General features: G+C 45.4%; 1 protein-coding gene across 2 annotated transcripts; it reads right to left on the minus strand.

Moving 5' to 3' along the window:
* Window positions 1–256: 256 nt before the first annotated feature.
* Window positions 257–18,529, minus strand: SETD7 (SET domain containing 7, histone lysine methyltransferase; the record flags this gene model as incomplete). Of its 2 annotated transcripts, none has more annotated exons than XM_081998682.1 (8): window positions 257–437; window positions 1,437–1,594; window positions 1,897–2,014; window positions 3,152–3,233; window positions 4,927–5,116; window positions 7,609–7,810; window positions 12,841–12,970; window positions 18,490–18,529. In XM_081998682.1, 8 exons carry the CDS (start codon window positions 18,527–18,529, stop codon window positions 257–259), a joined length of 1,101 nt encoding a protein of 366 aa, XP_081854808.1. The 2 variants fall into 2 exon arrangements, with proteins under 2 accessions (XP_081854808.1, XP_081854807.1); XM_081998681.1 differs by having other exon boundaries at window positions 1,882–2,014.
* Window positions 18,530–21,445: the final 2,916 nt, after the last annotated feature.

The raw sequence follows: 21,445 nt of genomic DNA on the forward strand, positions 1-21,445 counted from the left end.
AAAGAATATCACGTCTTGTATAGAATATTAAATAATTTCTCCAGATAAGACTGGTGCAACGCTAGCTAATTTTAAATCTGCTATGAGTAACACAGTCAAACCTAGTTAGTATGCAAGAAACTTATCTCTTAACACAGAATGCAAAGTTATGATGCAACAGCATGAACAATCCCTGGTTGTCCAGTTTTCGGTATAAAGGTAGTGCATAGATCCAAGTTTCTATTTCAGTTTGCTGAATGGAGAAGGAGCTCCCATTTCACTTTTGCTGAGCAGCCTGGAAAGCTTTCAGTTCCAGCTGGTACCACTCCGGTGCTTCTGGTCCGTTTTGCCCAACGGGGTTGTGATCGTATCCGTAAGCCACTGTTAATTCTTCATCCTTCTCCACAGCCCTGATGGTGCGGATACACTTGATAGGCCCAAAACGAGGATGAACAAACCTAGACAAAAAATAAACACCCTTGCTAGGCTTAGCCGCCAATCACAGGCTCTGTTGGCCCCTTTTATAGTTTCAGAAGTCACTCACAGTTCAGAGTAATATCACATAAACTGCTATCAGATGAGTAGATTGCTTTGAGACAACCTTATGAAGACTTAAGTAATAAGGGCAAAGATATCACTATATTAAACCAGCTTGGTGTAGCTCTATTCTAATTTGAGGTTTTTCAGCAGTCCTGCAACATTGTTTTATTTATTTATTAAAAACAACCAAAGTTAATCACTGCCACATGCCTTGGGCTTGCAGTGGTAAACATCCTCATGACCGGAAAACAGTATAGATTATGAGAGAATGGAGAGCATGGGAAATTGCTCATCTTAATTTCCTCAGCACAGGTTACTTGCCAAACAGTCATAACATACTTTTGTACATCTTCCCCCACAGTCCTGCAGTAAAGGGAACTGGCTTATATAATGAAGAAAAACTATTTTCTTCATCTATATTTCCACAGGTCTCTCTGTTTATACATTGGTATAAAAAAATTTTTATACCTTTGAACATATCTATACATCAAAAGTTTCCTAGTGCTCTGCACCAACTGCAGAGCAGCAAGATGCTAAGTTTATGAGTATCAGAAATGACAACACATTTGAAGGTGCTGGTCAAGTAGTTCAGCAACTATGGTGCAGTCCTACCCACGCTAGGATTTAGAGAGCTGTGCTTATGCATTTCAGAATCAAGAGGCAGCTCCTAAAGCTCATGACAAAATTAACGCAGTTGCAAACTTCAAGACACTCCATGGTGTAAGCCCCAAGAAACATCAAGCACCCGCAATGCCAGCCAGTTTCCAACTCGGCCCAGGTGGGCAGGGACTCCTCCAGTGCCTGGACCCACTACTCCCAGCCCCCCCGGCCGCTCCTCATTCTGCTGCCCAGAAACACCCTGTGAGCCCAGACTGCCGGGCTGCGGCTTCTGCTCCGAAACACAGGACTCTACTTACGGGTCATAGATGCAGTTAGGAGTGAAAGAATGGTTGGCCTTATGCCCCAGCGAGGCACAGTACTTGGCGGCGTGGTTGTAGGGCTCTGGCACGTCTATGACTGTTTCATCATCCAGGGATATTGTATTTCCATTGAGGGCCCAGTCTCTGCTGTCTACCTAGTTTGCAAGGCAAAAATCCAGTGTGTGTGTGTGGAGGTGTCAACTTTGCCAGCAGTTTGAAAGCAAACATTCAAATATATGCAACTAAAGCTTTTCCTCTGTGTAAGTCACTAAAAAACAACAAACCACCCACCACTTTTTTTTTTTATATATACATAGGTGTACATGCACTTTCTTTCAATAAACTCCATCATATTAGATCTTAAGGGTGAGCAGGGGGTGGTTGTAAAATTCTGCTATAAGAAGACGATTTCAGAAGGAGCCATGAAAATTCAGACTGACTTTTTTCTCTCCTTTACCTCCTGGTGTGTAATTCGCACTCCATTGTAAAAGGACATAACTGTACTGGCTTCTGCTGCTATTTTCGAAAATAATCCTTCTCCAGCACTGGAAATGAGCGAGACATCAACATACACCCTACAAGGGGAAAAGGGCATGGAATTAGTGATTGACCAGTTTTCATTTTCAAGAAGTAGTATCACAACACTACTGGCATAAAGACTTCAATATTATAATAAAACTAATAATAATAATTCAAAACCTCAACATGCAGTTCCTTCTCCTCTCTCTCCTCCCTATATTCTCTCTATTTTGGCGAAATGGAGATTTGGTGAGAAGTAGGGGCTGAATTTCTCTAATAGTTTGAAATTATTTTTTAAGTGCCAATCTACTATTACTCCTCAATGATGGCTTCAATGCAGGAACACCCTCAATAACATACCAGAATCCCAGAGGTCCCCATGTACACACCATGTACAGCTGAGGTTGCTGGTGTGTACGTGCACAGATGAGCAAGAGTTTTCAAGGTGAAGTCCTAGATCTTCAAGCACTTGATGCAAATTAATGCCAGCATTTTACTAATCACTTATTTAGATATTTCAGAGTATCAGAAAAGGACTACAATCGAGGTGTCTACAGAGCAAGGCCTCTTAAAAGTCTAGGTAAGAAGTGTAATTGTGAAATAGCCATGAAAGAGATACCACGACTGACTACGATGAGACAATTGCTGAGGAACGTGTTTTGACATTACAGGGTTGTCACAAACTGTATCTCACTTTCCTCCAGCTTGCTGATTTACTCTTCCCACTTTGCTAAATCTGTAAGGAGGGAAGAAAACTTTGCACAACTCATGCCATTCAGCGAGATGCATTGAATGCGGCACACTACAACCTGAAGCTAGTTACAGGTCTAGAAAATAGGGAACAGCGTACTTTTTTTGCTCAGAATGTTGTAGATGTGGGTTTAGTGGATTAGCGGAGTCCAGGACTTGACTGAACACGTCTTTGAAATGTTAAGAAATTATCCTAGTTTAATCTCTTAAAAAGTATTGCTGTGTTCTATCCACTAGAGTGCAATTTCATTGTGCAAGTCAGAAGGAAATTCAATCAAGTCAAATGCTGACTGATGTGCAGTAATGGGTTCCATTTCACAAACACTTACATACTTTTTTTTTTAAACCTTAAATGACGAAAGGTTTGCAAAATTAGGCCCCAAATATGTAACAGCAAAGAAATATGGACAATATTGAAAGAGGGGAGAAGAAAAAAAGCCTACCTCTCTGACTCATAAGGATCAGGAAGAAGTGCATTTGTAGAAATGCAGGATGAAGTAGATTTGTCAAAAGTGTACACTGGGCCTAAAAAAAACCCAAAACAACCATAAATCAACAAAGGAAATAAACTAATTGACAGTACTGAAAGCATGCAACCCTTAACTTAATCAAGACATTCAAAAATTAAATTTTAATGACTGCAAGAAATAAATGTTATGCTTCCAAAAAAAGGTATTAAATAGAACTGCACCAGGAAAAGTTTTTCAGTGAGAAGTGAGATCCTGTTTCTTGATTATCTTTTTCCCTCAACATACTAGAGTAGCAGTATTATCACAAAAAGTTGATATATATGCTCTTCAAACTACCAACTTTTAAAGGACTGGACAGTCTTTCAAAACTGACCCTCCCAGAGTCTCTAACTAAAATTAAAAAGTAAAGCAAAATGTGAAAGAACTTATTCAATGACACATTAGTGATAAAAAAAATCTTGGACTAATTCAAATATGAAATGTTTTCTAGTCGAAATCCTGAAGATACTTCAGCCAGAAGATAGGGTACACACTAAAGTACACTTGCTATAGTTATTTACTTCCTGACATTAATAAGCAACTTGGTGGTACAGCTCTAATCACGTCCTTACATCCCTCTCCAATCCACTGCCAGAGGACTATCTGGGAGATAGGTTAAGGTGCGTGTGGAAACAAGATGGGAAAAAACCCCCAAAACACAGTATTCCAATGTTTGATAAAAGGCCATTGTCCCTAGTGTCCAAGATGTGTTCTGGCTGAAGGCAGCTTCCTCCAGAGCATAATTCAATCCTATTTACAAAGCACAACTGTACCCTCTCAGAAGCTACCTTTTCAAGTTACATTTCAATTTGCTATCGCAACTGAGAGATTTAAAAAATAAAGTGTTACATGCATTTGCTTCTCGACGCCTTTTTGCTAAGTTTTATGTTCTAATTTGATATTGAATAAGACACTCTTTGCTGGCAAAACAGTAAACGTGTTAGCACAGTCCCTGTTTAACACTCATGGCCGTGCCAGCAGCTTAACCCGCTCACCTCCAAAACATCACATACGCCTCAGAGCAACAAAACTACTCCAGAACTATAGGCCCAAGGCATCACTGCCCTGCAGAAGGAGCACTGGCTACGTGGGTCGAGGACACCACCCTGACCCCAAACATTTCATAGCCACTTTCTATCAGCAGGACTAGTCAGACTGAAGGTTGTTGGTGAATCAGACTGTTACACAACTACTGAATCTAGTTCACTAATTCCAACCCCTGTGTCCTTTCAGCCCTGTAACGCAGATGCCGGAATATTCACAGTGCTAACATTCACTTGCACAAACCCAACTGGCAGAGCAACAACCAAACCGTGACTTCCCTCTTCACTTTTAGTTATTTTACTAACAAAACAAAGCCTGTATCTGTGCCAGCAGTAACGTGGTTAAGCAGGTTTTCACACTGGTGCAGATGGCAACGGTGAGTCCTGCGATGAGCAGGACTGCGCCCGTGAGCATGCGAGAGAAGGTTTATGAAATGCAATTCAGCGGCAACACCCGATGGGTCACTTCCCACTTGTTCCCAGAGCAAAGGAATCGCTCCACATGCCTTTCTGTCCAGCCTTTAGAGTTTAGAAAAAAGGTTTCTCGCTAACAGACATATCACGGCCAGCCTTTACAGTCTCTAATGGGGAACGTTATAGAAACCAAGCCGTTTGCAGCAAAGACATGGTAGTGAGAATACAAGTTTCTCTGGTAGCTGAACTTACTGCCTGGTACGACTTCAAACTGAGGTTTCCCATCCTCTACAGATGTCAGAGTTGCCAGTTTTGCTTCTATCATTTCTCCATCTATGAACCGTCCAGAATATGCAGTCTTTCCATCAGGGTACACATAGGCTATTTTCTCTCCAGTCATCTCCCCTTCTTCATTCACTTCTCCCACAAGGCTGCCTCCATCCTGAAAGCACGGACAAGAAAGAAAAGGCAGAGCATTTAGTCATACTTTACTATCTTCAGTAAATGAAAAATATTTTCCCCATTTTTTTAAAGCAGCAATCTAAGCTGCAGTAGAGTTCAGATGTGAGAGCATGAAAACGAGTGAGAAACAGAGACATGAAGAAGCTGGGTGAAGTCATTCCAGTCAGGATAAAACTGATAAAAGAAATTAATGGGTTTTTCTATGTTGTTTGAAATAGGCAAAACCCACGGTCTTTCCTTCCATATGACACAAATACTGAGCTTCAATTGACAAAATTTTTATACGAAGAGCCTGTGGACCAAGGCCCAAAGCCACACGCAAACTTTGTCTGAGTTTTCGTAGTAAGATATTGTGCTGGAGGAAACAAAAAATTAAAACACGCCTTGCTCACTGCTAATTCTCAGTACATCAAAAGACTTGAGCCTATTAAAAAAAAAGAAGAAAAGAAAAAGATTTGCTGGACAACTGGAGAGTGTCTCTGTCACCAGCACCCTCCACAATGTCAGGTCATACTCGATGAAAACAACTGTTTGCTGAAAGCCATCATCAGCAATGCTTTTCCTCTCTAAGTGTTACACATTTTAGCCCTGGGCTTTGCCATCTGTGATTTGCCTGCAACTCCGGTTAGGTCTATTTAGGGAATTGCAGAATGAGATGCATAGATTAGCACAGGTCTAATGACTTCAGGTGTTTGTTTCAAAAAGGACAAGGAAACATCTTCAAATAATGCCCTGGAGCAAAAACAGTAGGTGTGATGTGGAAACAGACTGGTTTAGATCAAGATCGCTGCACACAGACTCTACTTCAGAGTGGTGCCATTTTGTTCAACTCCAAGGATGAAAGAGCTTCAAACATACAGTAGTAAGGAACAGGGAACCTTAAGTCTGGGCAAAAATTTATCTGTGCACATAGCATCATGCACAGAACCATGCATAAACAATTGCTTCCATAGCAAAGGTTTTTTTGAAACACCTTGCATCCTTTAGTCAGGCAAGATGATAATGATCAGCAACCTCTAAATATCCACATTTCCAGAAGGTACAGCAACACTTTGCCAGCTGGAAAATGAAACAGGAGACATGACATGAAGGGTCAGCTGTGTGTATTTTATACACTAGTATTGAAAAACTGCTACTTGTTTGGCAGCATACATGTGCTGGTTTTGGCTGGGATAGAGTTAATTTTCTTCATAGTAGCTAGCAGGGGCCTATGTTTTGGCTTTGTGCTGAAAACAGTGTTGATTACACAGGGATGTTTTAGTTATTGCTGAGCAGTGCTTACGCAGAGTCAAGGCCTTTTCTGCTTCTCACCCCACCCCACCAGTGAGTAGACTTTCACAAGAAGTTGGGAAGGGACACAGCCAGGACAACGGACCCCAACTGGCCAAAGGGATATTCCACACCATGTGACATCATGCTCAGCGTATAAAGCTGGCAGAAGAAGAGGGAAGGGTGGGGGACCTTCGGGGTGCTGGCATTTGTCTTCCCAAGTAACTGTTACACATGATGGAGCCCTGCTCTCCTGGAGATGGCTGAACACCTGCCTGCGGATGGGAAGTGGCGAATGAATTCCTTGTTTTGCTTTGTTTGCATGTGCGGCTTTTGCTTTGCCTATTAAAGCATCTTTATCTCAAGCCATTGAGTTTTCTCACTTTTGCTCTTCCAATTCTCTCCCCCATCCCACCAGGAGGGAGTGAGAAAGTGGCTGTGTGGGGCTTAGCTGACAGCTGCGGTTAAACCACAACAGTACCCGAAGCATTTGTTGATTCTAACACATGCTTAATGGCAATAGTGAAAACCAGCAAATAAAAAGAACAGCCAATGGTGAGCATTTGAAATGAATCTGCAACTAAAGTATGTGCAACAGTGCAGAAATACATTGGGTTTTGACCAGCAGCTTAATGACATGCAGATGTTTCCCCCTCCTCAGCACAAGGTAAAGATTGAAAGGTTCAAGTCTAGAGTACTGTGTAAGGCTGAATAGGAATCAAAATTTTTAAAAAAAGTTACATCTGATTTGTTGAGGGAAGCCAGACTTCACAACACACCCTGCAGCAATGGACAAAGTCTCTCCTCCTAGTTAAATAAGGGCAGCAGGTTGCAATAGCTTGCAGGGCTCCCACGCTCTTCACCTGCAGTCAGCACTACAAAGTGGCAAAATTACTGGCTCAGCCTTCCCGAGAAGACACACATAAATGCACTTCCAAGGGGCTGAGTTCCCTGGAAGATGAAAATAGCGGAGGTAGCTCGCAGCCTTGTTGAATCCCGTCTACCGGACAAACATTCAACACCAAAAAGGTTCAGCCATATGTTGGATTATCCAAAACCAGAAGGCACAGAACTTCCACCCAGATTTTTGTGTTGACTGTTTGATATCTGGGTCATGCTGCATGGTTTTTTTTCAGCTAGGAAGAAAAGACAGATACATAATGGTACTATTCTGCAATAAAGAGAGCAGGTGGTCAAGCTTACCGGGTAATAAATCCAACAAACTCCATGTCGAATGTTGTCTTTATACTGCCCTTTGAATATCAGCCGCCCGTCACTGTCATACTCCTGGGCTGGTCCATTCAGCTCTCCATCCACATATGTGCCATGAAGGACCACTCCATCCTCATAAGTGTAGATTCCCTGGCCTTGCAGGGCATCATCAACGTAGTACCCTTCCAAGGTGCTGGTAGAGAGAGAAAGAAAACAGCAGTGGAAGACTATCCACCTTTCTAAGAGGTGAACTCAAAGCCGTGACACGAGGCACCGGCCAACCCCTTCTCTGCTCATCATTCTACATATTGTCGGTACAGAGAGGCTGAAGGGAAACATTCAAGAAAGTCAGGTCCTAGGAGGAGGTAACTGTTGATACCTGGTTTGCCATTGCTGGGTACCCTACAACCCTCCCCAAAACACACACCACCACTGCAACAATCACAGCTTTTCTCCATTTTGTCGGTGGCCTCTCTCCAAGAGCCCAGGCTGTTGCGGGGCAGAGCTATGCGCGGGCGGACTGAAAGGTACGCTGAAAGGCTCAGCGGCGGCTGCCGGGGCTCCCTCGCTGAGACACTGCTTCCAGCATCTCTCCTCCGTCCCCTGCCAGGCATCACTATCCCCCATGTCTGAAACTCTGACGTGTTTGCTAGTTTCAACCAAATTTGAGGGGGAACAAGGGGAAGGGGAGTAGGAAGATAAATCTGATCTCCCTGGAAAGCAAAGATGAAAACCAAACTGTTTTCTACAGACCTCCAAAGGCAGAAAGCAACTTACGCTGTCCTTTCACCAGGGTGCGCTGCATCAGCACACATTATTCATCTAAATTGCACTGCTGAGCTTTTTTTTTTTTTATAGGCTGGGGTAGCAAATTACAGCAACAAATGGATGCTCATGGTCAAAGAAGAAATTATTGCTCAAGCAGGCTGCTCTCATATTAGGATTTTCTACCTCCTACGTCTGGATCTTGACTGACATCTCCCTGGTGAGATGAAATTGAGCCATCGTACAGGTGGACCGCAACAGGGCACAAACTGCAACCTGCTACCCATCCGGTGTCAGCTCCCTAGCGATACACTTCGCAGCAATCTGTACCGGAGTCCCTAAAAGCACTGTCATTTTTCATGTATTTCTATTAAAATGGAACACAGCCGATCAAACTGAACTAGTGCTGCACTTGGATTTGAACAAAGAAACATTTCACTTCAGTTTTGTCTTGCAAACCCTTTAGAAGGGGCCCGGTAGTATCTTGCAATCTGCTTTGCTTCCTTTCTTCAAAAAGGCTGCTGAGAGAAACTACACAGAATGAAAGCATAACTGTAAAAGAGGATCTACTCAGCTATTTCTTTCTCAGGTTAGAACTAGCATAAGTAAATACAGACTGTGTAGATTTTAGCCCAGCGTATTCAGCTAACAGCCAGCTGCAGTATACATACTTTCACTGCATAATTCTTTTTCTGACACAGACTTCTAAGGTATAAGCCCAAACAGCGTCTGAGAGCACATGACTCTACACGTCTTACAAAACTTTTAAAAAACATATTTTCAAGAGTTGCGGAAGGAATGTTTTCCCAGAATTAACTTTTTGGCTTCTAAAGCTTCACTCTCTGTTTTTACATAACTTTGGCAAGCTGGCGGAGGTTCCCATAGGAAAATACACTACCGTAGAAGAAGGTACATTATCCATGACAGACAGTGTGTTTAGAAACAAGACTTCAGCTTTTGTGTTTTCACAGCTCCCTTCACAGCAATACTGTTTTAAACAGCTCCTTCCCTCACGCCGTGTGTTGTCCCACAGCAATGCTCACACAGCCTCAATGCAAACCAGATGCAGGGCAGGAAGCGGCAGGAAAGCTGTTTTACTTTTCAGTCAGATGAATTTCTTGATCCAGGTTGCTACAGAGCTGCAAGGACAGCTACGGCAACACAGCAAAGGGAAGGAGCAGAGCAGATGAGAGAACCACCAGAAATCTGTGCACTTACTCGACTATAAATGACACCACTTTCTCCTCTAGTTTATCACAGATCACCAGATTTGAATGTCATTGTAGCTGGCACCACATAGAGAGTCCACACGTAGGATTACTCTTTAAAAGAAGCAGCCACCCCCAGTTTACGTAATGAAACAGACCAAAAAACCTTCTCGTTACCTTTAATGGTATTAGTTGAAGTTAACAACTTGCTAAATTACAACAGTGCTTCAGCACTGGAAAAAAATAGCTGTTCTTTTACTGTAACTCAAATTTCTAGGTTTTCTTTCTTTGTATTAAGCTCCAAACAATGTCCAAAAGATCCATCTCCTCCTACTCTCACATCATCTAAGGAAATCAACAGAAAGATACCTGAAGAAAGAATTCCATGTCTTTCAACCTTGCCTAAAAAGCCATGTTCTCTAAAATTTCTATATTTCTTAGGTTTTGGAGTTCTACTCCCTGCCCCGCACCTCCCTTTTTTTTTTAAGCTCTCAAAGTATGGCATCCGCAGCCAGACACAATACTTGCAACCAAGACTTGATCAGCACAAAGAGGAATAAATAGCTCCTGTGTCTTGCATAAACAAAATCTTGTTAGTACAAACCCTGAGCTAGCCTGTACTTTTCCTGTTTGCTTCTCAGATTATCATATTTGGGATAATGTAAAGTTTTACTGAAGTCCTGATTTATCAGATTTACTGTCTTCCCATTATCTATCAGGCCTAGAGGGGATTTAGGGTATAAACCAATGATAAGAGTTGGGGGGTACAATACTTACTGCAACGTGCTTCCAGGTATTGAGTTACATCAACAGACCCTGATCCATTAATCCCTCATTCCCTGATCTCCCACCTTTCCCTCTATATGGGAACATTGAAAACTTTTTCCTGAAAATAAAACCATTCTCTGCTGTGTTCTGGGAGATGTCAGTTTACAAGAGCTTCTAGTTAAGAGAGAATTGCAGCTGCAGCTCAGCGCCAAACACGGCTCTCGCGCTCGCACTTGTTGCGCAAAGTGTTTTGCAAAGCACACTCCAGCAAACCTGAGCACCAATGAAAGCTCAAGTACAAGATCCAAAACAGGGAGTATGCCAGAGGTGAAACTTCTCTCTCTGAAAGAATATGCTAGGCTTTGTTGCACTTTTGAAGGGGGAGGAAAAAACAACCGAGATTTCATTCCAGGCTTCCACTCCCTTAAACAATCAACAGGAAGGGGGCAACTATTCCAATAAAGGAAAAAGTTTTGACTGAGGCAAAGAAGCCAGGCAGCCAACCCTATTTCCCAATGCTCAAAAAATGAGAATGCTTATATTGCTGCCAGTCCAGTGCCTGACAGGACTCAACTATTCCCAAACAACAGACCTACAGCAGTTCAGCTGTCAGCCTTTACCAGCAGCCTGTGAGGGAAACAAATCCAGGAATGCTGAAACCAGCTAACTTGCTGCACTGAAGCACACAATGCTGTAAGAGGAGAGGTATTTCGAGAAATTTGGGGGATTCATTTCTCTTCATAAACAGCCTTGCCCATGGCACAGTTGACGGAAACAGCACGTCCTATTTCATGCCAGATCATTCCTCCTGCAACATGTCATGATACCTGAACCATCCACTTCAGAGAGCAACTTACTCTTGCTACCTGGGTGTAGCTAGGTAAATTGCAACCTCCTTGGTAATTAGTCACTGCTCGGTTAAGGCTGCTTTAGCTAGATCAAAATAAGCTTAGGGCAGTTAACAAAAATATCCCATTTTCCAAAACCACAATATAGACTATTTTTATATATTTTTTTATTCTGCTAGCTCCTGAAGTCATACAATAGTCAACTGTTCCATTTTATCAGGGGTTATGAAAATAAAAAAAAAAAAAAAAAAAGAAGAGAAAGAAAAGAAGAAAAGAAGAGTTGGCAACACTGAAGCAGTACAGAAAAGGCTCAGCAGCAACCTGAGTTTTCCCACAGAGCACTGCCAGTACCCTGGATTACTTGGAGGAGCAGCCCTACAAGCAAAATAGTGGGTCACTTTCTCCGACAGTACAATCAGCAACTGCTCTGCTGAGATCATCAACAAGCACATTATGTACATGTGTCCATAGAGACACTGTCTGCCAACTTTAAAAAAAAAAAAAGGGCTATTTTAGAGAGGTCAGCTGCTGGACAGTACTGATTTTCAGTTACTCACACAAGATTTAATAAGCCCATTACCAACAACAGTGGGGATTTTTCTTCATCCAAGCTTGGAGGCCTGATCAGTTTCTGCATAACTGAATAAATATATTATCTTTCTCATGAAAAAAATCCACAATCCCCAGTATGAAGTAATTGCAAAGGCAAGTACAGACAAGGAGCTGACTCACTGAGACAGCACAATACCTCTGCTCCTGCTCAGAAGTTCACTGAGCAGGAGGAGAGCAGACCTGGCACGACTGTCAGTTTAAGGGCTGCTATTCATAGAGCCACCAACAGCTGCAAAACCATGAAGAATCGTGTCATTTTATACATCTGCTGCTCCTTTGGAGGAAGTTCTGAGCAACTGCAGAGAGACATGCTGCAGTTGGGTGAAGATGTACAAGGTGTTCATAATGAAGACCCGAGGAGAACACACATGCACAGACATGGAATAGCCCAATTTCACTGTCACAATTCCCAGCGAAGAGAGAGGAAACTACAGGGGCTTTTCTGAAAATAAATCAGGCCACAAGCAAACTGCAGAGGATTAGGTAGAGCTGGGAATAAACCCATATCTAACTCCGTCCTTTAACCACCACACAATCTCCAAGACCAAGCAGAGGGTAAGCCTCTCTTGTCAAGGTCCTACATCTGTATGTGAGGTCTGGCACAGGGAGTTCCCAGTCCAGCTGCAGTGTCTGCACAGGGCTGTAAGGCAAACAGAATTCCACCTGCAGTTATGGACTTGAACTTTGTAGTCCAAGTTGTTGGCAAGCATGGTTTCCAATAGCTCTGACCACGTCCCAGTTATTATGGTCTCTAATTAGTTTGTAAGTTTTGTACAGTGCTGAAAGAGCTCACACAGCTGCATTCTCCCACCAGGAAACCACTCCAGGCACCATGTTACACGCAAAGCCCCCAAGCCCACAAAGGTGTGGCCACAGCAGCAGTGGAGAAAACTTTCCAGTTACAGTTTTTAATGAGAAAGCTTATCCAGAAACTCAGCAGCATACAATCAATGTAGATCAGTTTTGTATCACTGCAAGCAGAAAGCAGAATATAGAAGAAAAATCAAAGTGTCAGTGTCTACCTTCCATCAAAAAAGAAGAACTTGCCACGGCCATTCTTTTCTCCATGCACAAAGTTTCCCTCAAATCTGTCTGTCGATGAATAGGTGACCGTACAGAATCCATGTGGCAAACCATCATCATCTAGATGCCCTGAAATAAAATGCAGACAAAGAGCAAAAGAACACATTAAACATCATATAAAATTGCAAACCTGTTCTGATTATGTAGACGCTTGAAATGCAGTAGCTCCCTAGTACAAAACAGTAATCCGCATCAAAACATTTCTGTTAGGAACAGCGATCAGAGGTTCAATACAACTGAAGTCTGTACTTGTGTAATATGCTTCACTTAAGACAAAAAATAAAAAGGGTCAGGATAAAAGAAAAGGGATGAGAGCCAGGACAGAGAAGAGAAGAATAAGCAAAAAGACATGTTTCTAAAAGAAACAAGGCTCATACTTATCTAACTTCTGTCAATATAAGTCTTAAAAATATTATAATTCTTTACCTAACATATGTATTTCCTGGTGAGAACAGAATAGATTTAGACTTTAATCCACTAAGTAAGACAAAGTTTGTTTTTTTATTTTGATAAGTACATGTCTTACAACAATGTGGGTGCGCCACCTCGTAGCTACATCCACAGGAATTTAAAGAGATAAAAGCGTGTAATATCTACAATACCATGCCCTTGCAGGATGTCACTCAACTTGCTGTCTCATATTTTAAATGCTGGTCTCCAGTGCCTTTCTGATGTCTTCACATTACATCGCCCCATCCCGTTCCCTTTCCTAACCGTATCAATTTTCCCCATTTTAGCTGTTGCACATGGGGAAAGTGGAGGGATGACACGCATGGATCCTCATCTGCATGGGTCTGTGTTTTACAGAATAAAAGTGGTCAACTCTGATTAAGTTAAAGCATAATAACGCTCGTATTGCATCTCTATCTGCCTCTTCAAAGCCACAAGAAAATGGAAGAAGAGAGTTTTAAACAATTGTTCTTGTCTAGTTTACCTGTGTGGACTTGGGAGTCCTTAGCGCTATGTCAGCGGAACATTGCTCCGACTGCAGAACGAAGACGCTCAAGCTCAGCAGGGCTGCTTTCAGCACAGCGATACACCAGCTGCGGGTCTAACAAGCTCCCATGGTGACATTTTGGCAGGTATAAATTTTGCATGAAAACCGACAAATAAAAGCTAGTGTATACTTATGTTCTTCCACATTTCCAAATAAAAACTGACCCCTGATTCCCCAAGTTCTTTGGTGAAGCATACAAAGCCTATTAGAGATGAGAGACAGCACACACATCTACTTCTACAGGCTCTAGGTCAAGCTCTTCCCTGACCAAACTTGCCCTAAACTGAACAGGTTCAATACATGTATGGAAAGGGCAGAAGTCCAGTGTGAGGGGGAGCGATTACAGCCCAGGTTGATAGAGGCAACAAGAGACACTTCAGTATTACCAGACCTCGAGTCCTATGCCCAGAGAGAAGACAAGCTGTGCAGACAGCAGTGGGAAAAGCCAGCCACCCATGCGGCTTCAGAAGTCCATCTATTCATGCCCCGGTTGCAACAGGTCCATAGGGTTCTGCGGGACAAGGGTACCCAGAAGGCACACGCACGCCCATGTGTTCTTCTTGCATCACCATAAGCTACTGCTTCCTTGGGATGCTTCCCAGCCCCTCAGGGACATCACAGATAGGGCATGGTGAGGATGTGGGGCAGCATCCGGTTAAGAAGCCCTTTCCTATGAGGCACGTGAGCTTCCCTAGACTTTCAATACCAGAATGATCAGCAGAAGAATGCCATACAGCATGGGATACTTTGTCAGGATATATTTCCAAACCTTTGTCTATCTCAAAGTAAAATTTCATTTAAAAAAGAAAAAAGAAAAAAGAACAGAGACAGACAAAAATACAGGAAGGAAAAAATAAAAAGAGCTAAACGAATGTTCCTCAAAGTAACCCAGTAAGGTCGTGCAGGTTTATTACCCATCTCCTGCACTTGTTACACTAAGTACGGAAATGCACCCGGAAAGAAGGTGTACAGGAGAAAATAATGGTGAGATATTTGAACTAATCCAAGATGCCCTCCTTCACCCTTCCCATGCGTGCTCCCCAAAGTTTCTCTCGTGCCTGCTCTGGCACTCGCCCAGCACCCTCTGCAAGCAGGACAAGTCACAAAGTTGGCAGAAAATTCTTCCCTTTGTTGTTTTGTTGCTGGTTCAGGAGGCTGATCCCACATCCCACCGCCACGGCAGGGCTGGGTGGCTGGGAGCCGATCTGCCCCTCTCGGGGGTGGCAACCCCACTTTGCTTCCAGTTCAGCCACCTCACACCATCACCGTGCTCTGAAATTAAGTTCCCAGTCCAAGCTACACTGAAAAGAGTTAAAAGCTTAAAAAGTTAGTAAAACCAAATCAGAGACTGCTTACTGTCCAAGCTGAGAGGAGTAACAGAGTAAAAAGAGCAAACGTGTGTGGGGGCAGGGGAGCTGCCTCACTAAAAGGCTTTTAGTAACTTTGAAGAGGAAACCTTTAAAACAGAAAGGGCAGCATGCTGCTCTCTCCAAACAGAGGAAAGGCTTTTTTCCCTCCCATTCAATCAGGACACCCCTTTTTGTAGAATGGCAAAGTTTTAGCAGTTATGTCAATTTAACTAAAAGATCAGTGAAATTTCTCATGTGAACACCTCTTCTAAAACAAAAACAACTATGTCAACATTTATGGTTTTAATTAAAGGCTTCAGTTTTATCAATATGGGATGGGTATACTGGTGTAAGTTAACAAACCCTAAACAATACAGTACCAGTTTTCCCCTCACTATAGGAGCAAAACTTATAAAACACTTGGATCAAAAAAAACCCCCACAACTGAAAGTATTGTGGCATTATACTTACAAAAAAAAAGAAAACCCAAACCAACAACAAACAAAAACCTTGCAACTTTGTTCTCTGTCATTACTCAGTTTTGCTGGATTTTGCTGGAATGCAAAGCCCAACACAAAAGCTGCCATGTTTATACACAGCACGCATGTCAGGACTTTTGCATGGTAGGATACAGACTATCCCAGAGAATTGTCACGGTCAGCTGTGATCTGACGGCCTCTATACAGAGTCGTAATCTCAGCCGTAACACAAAGAATCCAATTCTTCTAATATGGTAGAGATTTTCCCTATTAGAAAAGAAATTAAAATGTCCCCCACCCCAACAAAACAAGAGACATTCAGTCTCTCTTAGTCAATAGAGGGGAAAAAAGCAATTTCAAGTTTAATTACATAGATGCAATTTTTCCTATATGGCCGAGGCCTTAGGCTCTAATTCTGTTTCAGACGAAGTCAATGGAAAAAGTCCTTATTATTTCAGTGGGAGCAAAGCAGAGTGTTCCACTTCCCTTTCTCGCCTCTCTCCTCCACTTGTGAAAACAAACTCAGGATGTCTAAACATATTTTTAAATTATTGTAAAACCTCACTTTTGTTACTTCTTCAAGGGTCTCTCAAGATCTCCTTTTAAGCTCAGACCATGAACTTTTCAAGAAAAGGAATTACACTAACAGGGGCTAGCTCACAATGTGGCATGATGGGGTCACTTCCCAAAAACACCAATGTATACAAACAAAAGATGAAAGCCCTTTACTGTCAGTATTACTATTACTTCACAGAAGACATCACACGACAGTGTGCATCATTAATAGAAGATTCTGGCCACAAAGATGCCAGATGGATGTTTTAGGAATAACAACAATAAAACACAACAACAACCCCCCAACAACAACAAAAAAATGCTGATTTCTGTCCTAGTTCTAACTTCCTTTGGGTAAGTGCAAAAACCCCCAAACAGCACTCTGCTTCTGTGTCACTCAGGAAAACACATACTTTGGTACACACTGCTGAATAACATACGCTTTAAAAACTCATTTCCTTAGCCCACAGACACACTAAGCAAATCCACGATACAGCAGAACGCCTTATCTGTGCTATGAGGATCAAAACTATGACTCTGCACAGGACATAGTTGTCACCCATAGATTTGAAGAGCCGGGGGGGGGGGGGGGAGACACATCTACCAGGGCACACCTCATCCACAGCACCCTGCGTTTGAAGAATCTCACTCCCCTCAAAACCACGTCTTACACAGCCAAACTCCTCTTGGGCTGCGTTACCACATACCTAGGCAATAAATCCAGATCCTAGCAGCAGCTGCTTAGCTCGCATCTGTTGCTAAACTGAGCTGCCGTGCTCGATGCCCTCTTCGGAGAAACGTGCTTTGAGGCCTAATCCTCCTGCCACAAGATACAAACAGCCCGCCGTCGAACGATGGGAATTACTGGCACCCCCTCGCAAGCAGCTCCTCACTTTGCGCACTTAATCCCAACAGCTGAAAATCCAGGAATGCTCCTTTCCGGCAGGGCTATGCCCGGCGAGGACCCTCTGGGGAGCGGGCACTTTTACGTACAGCCGGCACGCTTTGCTCGAGAGCCGCACGAGGCAAACCCGTACCGCGCTCCTGGACGCCTCGCAGGACAGCAGCGTGCCGTCGAGTTGCATCGCTGGGCGCCAAGGCTTCCGTCAGCAATGCCTTCCAGAGGCGCGCGCCTCTGTTTTAAAACTCTGACGGGGTCAGTTCTCCGCTCGTACAAGGCGGGTGCAAGAGAGGGTGTACGCTGCCCATGAGACGGGCCTTCCCGCTCCAACGCGGGGGACTCGACTGCCAGCTCTGCTGCCCATGTGTACGGCCACAGTGACGTCCTCCAGCTGCCGTTTTCTTTTCCCTTTTGCACTCGCACGAAGGCAGCTGCGGTTACCGCCCCTCGCTTCCAGCGCGCCGGCAACGGGCAGTGCTCACCACGGCACACCAGCCACCCCCGAAGGAGCTAGCCAAGCTCCGGGCTCCTCTGCCACAAGCCCTGCCACCACGCTGAAGGACGCGGCTTCACAGGGCAGGCGGTCTGCAGCCTGCACGGCGGCTCAGGTGCCGGTACCGGGCATGGAAGAGAAGGGGCAGCGCGGCCCCGGTACCGTGCAGCGGGAGAGGCGGCGGCTGCCCCCCCCCCCAAGCACAACGCAGGGCAACCGTGCGGACCACGAAGGGCACCGGCTGCGCAGGGCAGAAAGCGCGGGCTGAGTGCCACCGCTGGCACGAGGGACACCGCAGGAAACAGCAAAACACCGTTGTTTTTTTTTTTCTTTTTTTCCTTTTTTCACATTAAGAGCAGAGTCAACGTCACCACCGGCTCTCACGCTCGGGCCAGCGCTGCAGCGGCGGGCGGTAGCCGAGCTACGCCAAGAGCCCGGGGCTGGTATCGGTTGAGGGCTGCCCTAAGCCAGGTCGGCCCGGCCCGGCCCGGCTGCCCAGCCGAAGCAGCAGCAGCCCCGTACCGGAGCCAGGCCCGGCCCCACACCACAGCGCTGCCCCCCGCTCCGCCAGCCCCCCCCCCGCCCCGCCGGCGGTCACACACCGCCACGTGCGCGGCGGCGGCCCGGCAGCGCGGCCGTTGCATAAGCCCGCTGATGTCATGCGCTGCCGCCGGCCCCGGGCGCCCCTCTCGGGCCGCCGCCGGCCCGCGCTCCCCCCCTCCCCCCCGGCGCTGCCCGGCGCCCGCGGGGCCGCCTCCCTCCGCCCCCTTCCTGCCGGTGCCGGCACCCCCCCTACCCCCCCGGGGCCAGGTACCTTCCACGGTCTCCTCCAGCGTCTCCTCGTCGCTGTCCATGGCGGCGGCGGCGGCGGCAACGGGCGGGGCGCAGCCGCGGTAACACGGGCGGGCGGGCGGGCGCGCGCGCCGCCCCACCTCTCCCCGCCCCGAGGGAGGGGTCAATCCGTAGCCCAGCCCCACGGTCGGGGCCGGGAAGGGCGTGGCGAGGGCGTGGCCGAGGCGCGCGGCGCCCGCCCGGAGGCCGGTGGGGGAGTTCGAGGCGGAGACACCCCACCCCGCAGCAAAATGGCGGCTGGTGGAGGGTGCGGCGATGAGGGGAGCGTCTTCGGGCGGCCGTCAGACGGCTACAGCCACCTTCAGTGGAAGCGGCGGTGGGCGCGGATCCCCCCACACACGCGTGAGAGACCCACAGTGATGGGGATGCACGAGGAAGGCCTTAATTGCTGCTGAAGAATGTCCCTAAAATGGCACAAAGCAGCACAGGCGGGCAGGTAACCCCCAGCCCACCCAGCGCTGGGCTCCCAGGGCACTCAGTCTTGCACAGGGCTAGCACACAGCGCCCTCGGACTGCTGCTTCAAATTTGCACTTCTACACTTCACCTCATAATCGAGGCCTCCTTATGGAGCCCTAAGATGCACCCTGACACCACTTCTCCCTCCGCCACACCAAGAACCACTCTTACCTGCTGCTCTTGACATTGAAGGATTTAACTGCCAAAACACACAGGCTCTGGGATTTCAGTTTTGCAGGAAAGGTGACAACCCCAAGAAGTGGGTGCAATTTGTGAGCTCTTACACAGGGAATGTGAGGACGACGCTCTATCACCACATGCCTCTCTACTGCAGGGACCTCACCCTCCACCGCAGCTTGACAATATGCAGGAATCACCTTAAAGGAGGGCCAGAGTGTTCCTAGGTCTTCCAGACAGCTGTCTTAGCACAGGGGGTATCTCCTTCATCCTACTGGAGATGACCCAGACAGTCGGGGGCTGGAGCACACACTCTGCGAGGTGAGACTGAGGGAACAGGGCTTGTTCAGCCAGGAGATGAGACAGCTTTGGGGGGACCTAGCGGCAGCCCATCAGCACTTACAGCAGCGCTACGAAGAAAACAGGCTCTTCGCTGTGATGGGAGGACAAGAGGCAACAGGCATTACTGAAGGCAAGAGAGGTTCAGATGTGACGTAAGGAGAAACTTGCTCCCCGTGAGGACAGCCAAGTGGTGCATCAGGCTGCACAGAGAGGTTGTCCAGTCTCTGTCTTTGGGGGTGTTTAAAGACTGACCAGGTAAAGCCTGGAGCAGCCTGATCTGACCCTGCCATGAGCAGCAGGTTGGAGCGGAGAGCTCCTCAGGTCCCTTCCTGCCTGAAGGACTTGGTGAGTCTACGCTGAGTCAGCCATGTGCTGCCAGGCAGTGCTGCTGAAGTCAGGGGCAACATCACACCAGGAAAACAGGACAGCTACAGCTGAGCAAAACCAAATAATTAGATACATCTGCAGAAAGAGAGTTTGGAAATCTTTAAACAGGAGCATAATGAGGTTAGTATTTGACCTAATTGATATGAGAATTTATAAAATATTAATCTCAAGAGCTTTGGAGAGGATTTGAGATGTACAGAAAGCTTGAGCACAACAGAAAGGCTTGCTTCTGTATCGTAGGTAGTTAATTTAACTAATGAACAGTCAATTTTGCTGTTTAGGAGAGAGGATTTGTGGTTTAAAGCCCATATACTTAAAACAATTCTGATCTCAACCCACCAAAAAGGAAACTGAGGTACAAGAACAAGGCATAGTCATTGTTTTCCTTAGATCTGCAGGTTTAGGAACCCCTATACAATGTATCTATCTGTTTTGTTTCACTGTGAGTCTCTGAAGCGATTAATTGATAGTCAGTGCATATATAGTGTTGGAGTTATAAAAGGTGATGTGCTTAAGCTGTTAACATATCTGGTGAGCAGAAAGGAGACGAGGCCATGGGCCGGGAGCTGGAACACACGGTAGGTACCCTCTTCATTAAGAGATAATAAGAGTTCAAGAAGTACAACAGAAAGCAAGGAAACGGGCACTGCGGTGACCTACACACAAATAAGAAAGAGCAGATCAACAAGATCTTTAAACATGGTAGCGTGGTGGGTGCTCACCTGCAGAAGCTCGTCAGGTTGTGGGATAGCCGCATTCATACTAAAAGCACATGCTTTTCCCCTGCCTTTTGCCCAAAATCGCACAGTAAAAATGCTAAGGTAACAAGTTCTCCAAATACAAGAAATACCCCTCCAACTGCAATGTGCCCCGCTCTGTGTACCAGCTCTTCTCCTTGCCTTTAACTACATAACCACATCTTTTCTTCCAGAGGACCCATGCCTTGCTGTATGATTACAGATCTGCCTTTTGCCCTTTTCATTCCACGTACAGCCTCAGGCCTTGCTTATTCTATTTACTATCCTCCACTGCATACAAAGGTAACACTTATGAGAGCTTCTGCTCTTCTCCTTCCACGGTACCCAGCTTTCTTACACATTAACTAACTTATTTTTGCAGTACAGCGATGACACTTGGCATGTTATCATTTCTACAGCAGGAAAACTAAGGGACTCCAGCTAAAACTATTGAAGTGTCTGGTAAATATCAAGTACTGGATTGTTGTCAAGAGTTCTTAGCATTACACAGCATTTCACATGTTCAAAGCATAATTTCCATTAACTTCAAATACAGCTGTAAGAACAGCATAGCAACACTAAATGAAAATGATGGTAAAGACATTGTTCAGGCATTCCATGGTAGATATTAGGAAGTGGGAAAAAATTTTGACATCAAACTAGAAAAAACTCAACTTGCACCCATTACCCACTGCCAGGCTGCATGATGAGAGCTCAGCCATATGCTGAGCTATTCCCAGGTGTCCCTTGTGGAGCAGAAAACAAATGGCTATCAGCTGTGAACAGTTTGGTTCAGCCAATGTGCCCACCACAGGAGC

This window comes from Phaethon aethereus (assembly GCF_964289735.1).
Source record: "Phaethon aethereus genome assembly, chromosome: 4".
Classification (NCBI taxonomy): domain Eukaryota; kingdom Metazoa; phylum Chordata; class Aves; order Phaethontiformes; family Phaethontidae; genus Phaethon; species Phaethon aethereus.